The 9,098-nt window shown below is 36.7% G+C and overlaps 1 protein-coding gene across 4 annotated transcripts in view; it reads right to left on the reverse strand.

The window, feature by feature from the left end:
* Positions 1 to 9,098, reverse strand: part of LOC126834523 (titin homolog) — a 65,491-nt gene that overhangs the window by 33,423 nt on the left and 22,970 nt on the right. For all 4 annotated transcript variants that reach the window (XM_050566506.1, XM_050566504.1, XM_050566505.1 and 1 more), the window contains exons 13-24: positions 8,903 to 9,069; positions 8,447 to 8,832; positions 7,993 to 8,328; positions 7,531 to 7,703; positions 4,742 to 4,838; positions 4,118 to 4,272; positions 3,837 to 4,058; positions 3,526 to 3,767; positions 2,622 to 2,794; positions 2,286 to 2,553; positions 1,549 to 1,776; positions 1,358 to 1,490 (exon numbers count right to left, since the gene is read on the reverse strand). In XM_050566506.1, the coding sequence (XP_050422463.1) occupies positions 1,358 to 1,490; positions 1,549 to 1,776; positions 2,286 to 2,553; positions 2,622 to 2,794; positions 3,526 to 3,767; positions 3,837 to 4,058; positions 4,118 to 4,272; positions 4,742 to 4,838; positions 7,531 to 7,703; positions 7,993 to 8,328; positions 8,447 to 8,832; positions 8,903 to 9,069 (2,580 nt within the window). The remainder of the gene's footprint in view (positions 1 to 1,357; positions 1,491 to 1,548; positions 1,777 to 2,285; positions 2,554 to 2,621; positions 2,795 to 3,525; positions 3,768 to 3,836; positions 4,059 to 4,117; positions 4,273 to 4,741; positions 4,839 to 7,530; positions 7,704 to 7,992; positions 8,329 to 8,446; positions 8,833 to 8,902; positions 9,070 to 9,098) is intronic.

Genomic DNA, 9,098 nt, shown 5'->3' on the forward strand with positions numbered 1-9,098 from the left:
AATCTTGTTTCGCACAATAGACACTTGCATATTCCTCGGTGTAGTAATACGATTATAAGCCGAGTGGTCCTACTAGGTGCTCATGACGGTCATGGCAGTGTAGTATAAGTATAGAATTAAATTTACATAGCAGTTTCTAGAAAAAAATTAATCAAATCTATCCATAAGTTATACATAAAACAATTAATGGGTTATATGGCTCGCCGATTTTGAGATTAATTAAATTTAAACTGTTAGTTTATTTATTCAGAACATTAGTTATACATTTTTTGTGTAAATTATTGTCAGAAAGTCTAATATCAATGTAACAAAGCTAAGTTGTCGAAGTGCATGATTAAATGAGTCGGTATCTTATAACGTTACTCAGACGTAAGTATATGGTTTTCTCGATTTTTCGATGTCAGTGTTGAGTCGACGATTTCCATAGATCTGACGGCGACCGCTGGGGACAACAGAGATTTTGAGCGGATGGAAGTCTGGTTTCACAATGGTTCCAAATATGGGCCCAATTAACAGTATATTACCCGGATAATTGTGCGTGACTTCTGTCAACCGCCGAGATAACTTTCAGGCGACTGTCATTATTTACCTTTTGGTTGTGCATTCCGTTGGTATAGGAGTTAATACAAACACTAACAGTCATTCGCAGTTGAAACGGGACCCGGTGCCGCGGGAAAACGAGACTAGGTCGAGTAGTCTAATAGTTTATGCCGCCGTGAGGAGTGCCTACTCTTTTCCAGTCTATTAGTGCGGTCGCGCTGGACAACGTCCAGAAAAGGATTTGTTCAGTTCAACGCGCCATATTATATCTAAAGCGCAACATTACACATGCATACTTACACAAGGTATATGCAAAATGAGAAAAAAAACCAGAAGCGTCGGGTCATTTTTTTGTTCAAACATTAAAGAGACCGTAGGGAACGCGCAGAAAGTTTTCATTCCTTCATTAATGAAGTGCATTACAATGTCAACGGCTAATGGTCGTGGAATTTTGAATAATACTAGTTCTATAGTCACGAGCAAAAGCACGAGACAGGCTATGTAGGCCTTGGCCTGACCTAATGCCTAAAATACACTAATATTGACACAAAAATAACCAAACAATTTTCCTCCCTTCAAATCGGGAATATAGTACGCTTGATTAATAAGTATATTTTTTTTGTTTTGAAGCTGGAATAAAGCGCTCACTTTCTTTTGGTAACTATAATAATTGAAGTATTGGACCGTTGATGGTTGTGATGATTGCGAATGCTTCATGTATATTTTACATACGCTTTGCACATATTACCAAATCTAGCGTTAAATCCACATGAGGAAACGAATAGAACCTATGATAATAATTCTCAACTTTGGGTACCTTTAATCCGTCCCGAAGCCACGTGACCTTTGGCACCGGATCGCCGACTATTTCTGAATCAATGATCACCTCGGTTCCCTCTTCGACCTCTTGGAATTTGGGTTTCACCACGAACTTTGGTATCTTCGAATATCTGCGTATCAATGTTTGTCAGTCGGTTTGTTAACCGTTATGTCAAAATTAGCACTCACAGTTCCGTCGTTGACGATATAGGTAGATCACTTAAGTGCTTGTGTTTGCGTTCATTCACGGTGACGTCACAACAACTCTTCACCGTACCGTTGTCGTTGGACACCCTCAAAGTGTAAACACCCGAATCCCGTTTTGTGACCTCGGCGATCCTAAGTTCTAGTTTGCCATCATGATCCGTAACGATGTCCACCCTCCGTCCGTTTCTCAGCTGAACGTCGTCTCTGAACCTAAGCAATAACATACCTTAATAACGTTTGGTTTTTTTTCTAGAATACCTATAGTGGTATACAACGCAGTAGGTAATATAAAGCTACATGGAAAAGTTTGGAATTCCTGCTATAATTAATACAAACGTATAGCCACAATGCCAAAAGTATGGTAATGGATAAAATGTCAACCCAGTTTGTAATTGTAAAAAGTTTTATGCCCTCCCGGATACTAATGACTCGGGACCTTTAGATGAGAAACATGCCAAAGAATGAATTGTAAATTAAGGTGACATTGAGACGTGGCAGAAGCTATGCAAATCGAACCGGAAATTTGGATCATGCTATGACAGAGAATAATGGAGGAATTTAGTTTTGGCAGCAAAATGTCTTGATGGTCTGTGATGACTCTCTCAAAAAAAAAAAACAAAGCAATTATTCAAAATTAACGTTATACGTCACGGTTCCTGTTATGGCATGAGTCATGACCGCAGTCTGCTTTATTTAATTTATTGATTTATAGTAATCACCATTCGGCTTTGACGGGACGAAAATCGTCGACTTGCGCGCTAAGCGCTATGGCGTCTGTGGCTTCCAGACTGTCGGGAAGACCAAACAGGAATTCAGGAGCCGGAGGGTCTCCACGGTGCTTGTTGATCACTTCCAAAATGCAACTAGTGTACACCGACCCCAATGCGTTGGATGCAGTTGCCGTATAGGATCCGTCGTCGTCCGGTTTCACATCGACCAGTTCCAGCGTACAGAAATTATCCGAGTCCTGACTTACGTTTATATGACCTGTAAGGCATAGATTTACATAAAAAAACACCCTCGAGTTTCATTCTGAGACGGTTCCGTCTTCTCACCCGATGAGAAATCCACCGGTCGACCTTCTTTGCTCCACGACACCGATGGCACCGGCAACCCAGTCACCTGACAAGACAGCCGAACAGTTTCGTTGGCTTCGACCCGACGGTTAATTAGTTTTTTAGTAAACTTAGGCTCCATTTCTAAGTACTCGTTATCTTTCATGAGACATCTATTCGGGAAAAACGTCAAAAGTTTATAAACAAAATTATATCGCATCAATTAAAAACTAAACATATTTCAAACTAATCAAATAAGATAGTCTAGATAAATTTCGAATAGCAGGATTACTGACTAGGAAGTCATCAAATGGTGTTTTTTAATGATTGTGATAATTAAAAAAAAATATTTTACAGTTATTTCGGAACGGCTTTAATTAGTGTAATGCTAAAGTTCAATACTATTTTCATTGTGTTTTAATAAAATTTAGTAATATTCTAACTAAAAGTTGTATGTTTAATTTGTATCCATCTTTAAAACCGCACAACTGTCACGAACCTAATATGTGGCAAGATAAATGTCATTAAATCGGATTATGAGAGTCTGTTAATTGGGTTTGTTTACTCGATTGAATATTTGCCAACTACAAACATTAATTCAACATACGAACACGTGATTTTTATAATCTGCGCTAGTTATATTTTTTATTTACATTATTATCGTTAACAGAATTAACGATTCGAATTTCTTGAACTATTTAATGTTATAAGAAAAATCACATAATATGCGATCAAAAACAATAACGTTTTATTTCAATTAGAGGTACATAGTTTAAGTAGGCACACAAGAAACTAGTACTAGTTATCATATTTTGGGCTTTTTGTTTTAAAGCTTTTACAGTTTTATACAATCTTGTATGCTTGGAGTTTTTTTTTTTATAAAACAACAATAATGCCCACTTACTCGTGAAGTCTACGTTCTGCTTTTACGATTTCGCTGTTGGCGATCACCTCTACCACCGTGTAAGTGCAAATCCTTCCTTGGTCGTTGGTGGCCTCGCACACGAACCGTCCGCCGTCGTCGTCTCCGGCGTTTGTTATCGTCAACGTGCACTTACCCCTTTCCGTGTACCCTTGAGCGTACCTCCCAGTCACCAGCTCGCCGTCTTTGAACCACTTGACTTGAGGTTTTGGCGTGCCGCGCACCTGTGAAATCGCCGGACAAGGCACGCGATAATAACGGTAATGTCGTATTTGCAAGCAAACCACACTCACGTGACAGTGTAGCGTTTCGCTGTCGTTGACCAGCACTTTTGTTTCTCCGGGCAAGGGCTGAACGAATTCGGGCAAACGTTCCGGTTCATCCATGACCACGTAGTCTGATGTCATCGCCGGCTCGCCCCATCCGAACCTGTTGCGAGCGGTCACTCGAAATTTGTATCCCGTTTCCGGTTTCAAGTTGTACACGTCCAAATTATTCGCCGCAGTCATACCGACCTGCACGACGACAAACCGTTTTTGTACCTTATTTGACGATTTTTTACTCTAAATCTTACCTCTTTCCAGCACCCGGCGTCGTCGTCCGACCAAGCTTCCACCTTGTACACCAAAATGGCCTCGGACCTCACGGCCGGTTTGTCCCATTCCAGCGTTACGCGGTTTTTGCCTCTGTCCGACACCCTCGGTTCGCCCTGGACCGGGCCCGGGACCTCTGCAATAACGCAAAACAGTTGTGTTTATCCTGGTCGCTAAAAAAACGACAAAGGCCGATACCTTGGTGCTCGCATAAGTACAATAGAAAATTAGTAGTGTCCGTGCCGCGTTTAATCCAACGGTTTCGCAAAAGCTGCACGTTACCGCCGGCGTTATCGGAGTCCGCCATGTTCGTACCGGTTTGTTTACAAATACTTATAGTTAGCAAAGCACGAACGAGTATGTTATTATGTATATTTAAAAAAAAAAACTGTACACTACGATTGTTTTATTTTTCGACTCAGAAAAATGCCACAGATGTGGCAACGCGTAACCCGTTGACACCGGACTAGTGTTAAAAATAAAGCGCAGACGTGGTAGTCCTCGACAAAGTGCCAAAAATAAATGTTGTCTCATATTTGTATCTTTTTACCCTATCCCGCCCACCCTGCGTTCCCATTCCACAAAAAAAGCCGTTCGTCACTTACCGTTCACGTCATAATAATAACTATGTCCGTCTTTTGGCCATCGACCGCCGGTGCTTCTGATCCGCGGTGGCGTTAGTGATCTCGCCCGATTCCTTACCTAAACACAAAAAATACACTTCTACTTTGTAAATTCACTTCCCAGGAAGTTTTTTTTCCTATGCTGTTACTGAATTTTATACTTTTAATATGCATTCAAACAGTGGAAAAAAAATAAAGCAAAATAAATTAAATTATATACCATCCTATTGAAAAGCTTGGTATTTTTCGAGTTTTACAGTTATTATCACTGATAATAACTGTAAAAAATTTAATCTAAAATTCTGATCTCGAGTTTTAGGTAAAGCGAGCTACTAATATTTATCTCATACATGGCGATATATCCATAACCTTTTATAAAAAAAAATATGCCATTTAACGATAAATCTACTGGCATGGGGGGCTGTTATAGAAAATTTAAAAAAACTATTTTCCTTTTTAGTCTTTTAGACCAAAAATATAAAATATAATTTCCAATTAAATTTAATTAGAGTTTTTTTGATTCCATATCAATAAAAACGCGTTTATCAAATCACGGTCCATCTCAATAAACGTAACAAAATCGTTAAAAACAATATTTTTCATAAGTTGAGTTATAACTAGATATTATGATTATCCAACATCGGTGATATACGATGGTTGAAATTGTTCAAAAACAATTTGACTTATCATCCAGTTTAATAAGTATATGACGCAGTGCTTGTTATTATATATACAGTAAATAGCATTTTCAATTCTAAAAGCATAGATGATCTAAATATTATCGAAGCTGTTATATTCAAATTACGGCGCACATATAGATAATTTATACGCACAGTTTTTTTATAAAATTATTTTACAAGCGAAATAACTGTAATGTAAATAATAAGTTTTGTTTTTGACTGCTATACATTTTAAACAAAACGTACTTTTTGGAGTCTTAAAATACATTGTTAAATGTTTTGTATTGTTTTAGTCTTAGTTGAACCGTAAGTACTAACTATTAACTTTTATATTGCTTAATATTAATTAAAATATGTAGTTTCTTTGTTATTTTACATATTTTAATGAAGATGGAACAGTATTGTTTATCAGATGTTTTCGTTGTTTGCGTTTTTGCTAGGTATCATTTGTCTTACACATTGTGATCCAATACTATACAAAATTAACATTAGCCGTACTTGATCATTGTACAATAACCGTAAATACTAGTTTAGTGAAAAATTAATTTGACGTAAATAAATACTTTATCAATCGCATAATTTAGTCGTTTTAAGATGATGAGAATTATTTAACAATACAAATTCATAGATTACTAACAATGTAACTTTTATAACTTAAAAATATATATTGTTTATAATATACTAACGTATTTTTAAGTTTATTTTATTAGATTTTACATAAAAACAACAGACATCTTGCATTAAAAGGCAGAATTGTTGAAAAAAAAATACCTAAAACTCTTTCTACCATGTCCATTTGAAGTTCTGGCATAGTCAGACTTCTGTTGTAATATGAATGCTTTAAATTTCAAACAGATTTAAAACGTTCTAAATATAACTTTCAGTTTTAACTTTCAGATGTGCGTTCTCTGACAAAGTACACTATTTATATTCTCACCTCAAGTTTATTTTTCATACAACCAGGTTTCGGATGTACTAGAGCCTAGAAAAAATCACATGTCCTACAAACTAATTATGGTAATTAGAGTTATTGCATTTATTGTGAGTTAAAGGAATATGTTTTATTTCTTTTGTTTTGGCTGTAAAACGACAGCTACATAATATAAAAATAGTGTTGACACTAACAAGAAATACATTTGGACTTAAATTTAGTTATTATAATATAAGATCCAAATTACATATTTTATTTGTTCAAATAAATAAAAAACAATAAAACAAGATGGATAAGTATATTTCCTTTAATTTTTTGTTACTTATATTGATTTAATACATAATTATACAAAGTACACAATGCATCAACGCATTTTTTCATGATATGCAAACGAAACAATAGCCTTGATAAACTCGAATGAAATCAACAATTAATATAATATCAATTACATTCCAATGTATGAGGTACAATACATTATAAGTTATAAAACGAATACAAATAGTGTGCAGCCTAAAATAATGGTTGGCTATAACAAAAAATTGAAATTATTTTACAAAACTATGGTCAGATATGCAAATTACATCAAATATATCTAAAAATAACTATCACAGTCGTCCTATAGGTATATAGTATGTTATAAAAAACATGTTGACTTAGTTTATTTTCAATAAAAATAATAAAATATACAGTCAAAACATTGCTGTAGTTTTCGGTTCATAATTTGTATAACAAAAAAAAAGAAAGTACAAACACATCAATGTTTTTTGATAACATCAACCACCAATTATTCGCGTTCATATTATTATAATTCGGATGATGTCGAATGAACTATTTTTGCAATGGGAGGCAATGCCTTACTAGGTGCGCGGTATACAACGTTCGTCATGGAAAACACATTATTTCTAATAGCCGCAGAAGGTCACACTCTTATATTAAACATATAATATGTGCACAAAATATTGTTATGTTAACTAATGTCTGAAATACAATGAGTATGTTTTGATATAGCATGTTAATTTTATTAGTACAGAAAACTCAAATGTTTAGGTCGGCTTTATTATAAGTTGAATGTACATTATTATATTACATAAATAATCTACAAAAGTTGTATACACGTTTTCTCTTTAGCTGTTCGGCGAAATCCTCAAGCGATCACTTACCCCGACTGTCACAAATGCTCTGTCCGACCCGTAAATGTTTTTGGCGACAATGAAGTAAGTCCCAGCGTCGGACAACTGCGCTCGTTTTATCGACAGCTTAACGTAGTCGTTAACCGTTTCTTTGGAAGATCTATCCAAAAACGTTACGTCTCTAGCGCCTCTCATCCAAATTACTGCAATTGTAAAAATTCATTATTTTTAAATAATTTAATCATATTTTCTATTACGTTTAAATAGCAATCGTATTGACAGGAAGTCGATAAAGAACACGTGTTATTTGGTTGGAGGGATATATAGTAGAGAAAGTGTATTTTAAATCAATTATATAAGACAATTAAGGACTGAAGGCAAGGTATACGAAGCAATAGTGACAAGTGAAGAGTATTTGGCTAGTCGGCCCAATTTATATTGGACATGACGAAAATAATAAATAACTATCGATCAACGATCAAGCTGACAAACCTTTGGGTTTAGGTTCGCCGGCTACTCTGAGCGTGACCGTGATATCTTCGCCTACTGCTACGCTCATCCGATCTTTAGGCCTGGACACGATAATCGCAGGTTTCACGTTCTTGTGACCGGAATAGTCTTGGGGTGAAACGACTTTGATGCTTTTCTCGACGTCGACACTGCCGTACAAATTACACGCCCTGCACACATAAGTACCGCTGTCTCCGATGGTGCTTTCTTTTACTAACAGCGTGTACAGGCCGCCCTCGTCGAGGTAAATGTACTTGTTGGACGTACGCGGTAGTGGCTTTGACTCTCTCAACCAAGTGATATTTGGCAGCGGTGTCCCTGCAGATTAAATTAGACCAACACGTTAAACTTCCTATTAACTGTTCTTAATTCTATTTCACTCGGATACTTCCGACTGAAGTTGAGCGAATGGAAAAAAAAATCGGTTTTTACTAACCTTGGACCCGTACTTGAAGTGCAATGGTACCACCGTAGGTTGCTATGTTATCAGCAATAACACTGCTCATGAACTTGGGATATCTAGGCGATTCGTCGAACGAACGCCAGTCATACTTAGTTTTTTGCCGTAGGTCATCACTGTTCCACACGTATAACTTATCGACGTATTTCGACGTATACCCATCAACCGAATAAGAAGACGTCAGGGATTTACTCGCCGGTGACCCTCCAAATATTGTCGGAGAAGTATACACCGTTAAGAACCCGGTAGTAGTCACTCTGTCTTGGGTGTTCATCGCCACACAAGTGTATTCACCAGAATCGCAGTTCCGCGCGTTTTCAATTATCAACTGCGCTATTCCGTTATCGTACTTAATTTGGTACCTACAAACCATTTAGTAGGCATTTTATTCATTACAAAAGAAGAAAAATTCTCATAATATTATGCTCATACCTTTTGGAAGCGTTATAAGTGAAACAGTTTAATTTTTGACCTTCTCTGAACCATTCTACCCGAGGTTCTGGATAGCCTATTACGCAGCACCAGAACTTTACTCTGGAACTCGACGGTACGTTCTGGTCGACTAAACGAACGCAGAAGTAAAGCCGTTTAAACATTTCCTATGGGGAAAAAAAGTAGGCAGCATTTA

The sequence above is a fragment of the Adelges cooleyi genome, unplaced genomic scaffold, assembly GCF_023614345.1.
Source record: "Adelges cooleyi isolate 19-005CV unplaced genomic scaffold, UGA_ACOO_1.1 ACOO_flye_CR_arks_rails_tigmint_CR_PRNA_21, whole genome shotgun sequence".
Taxonomy (NCBI): domain Eukaryota; kingdom Metazoa; phylum Arthropoda; class Insecta; order Hemiptera; family Adelgidae; genus Adelges; species Adelges cooleyi.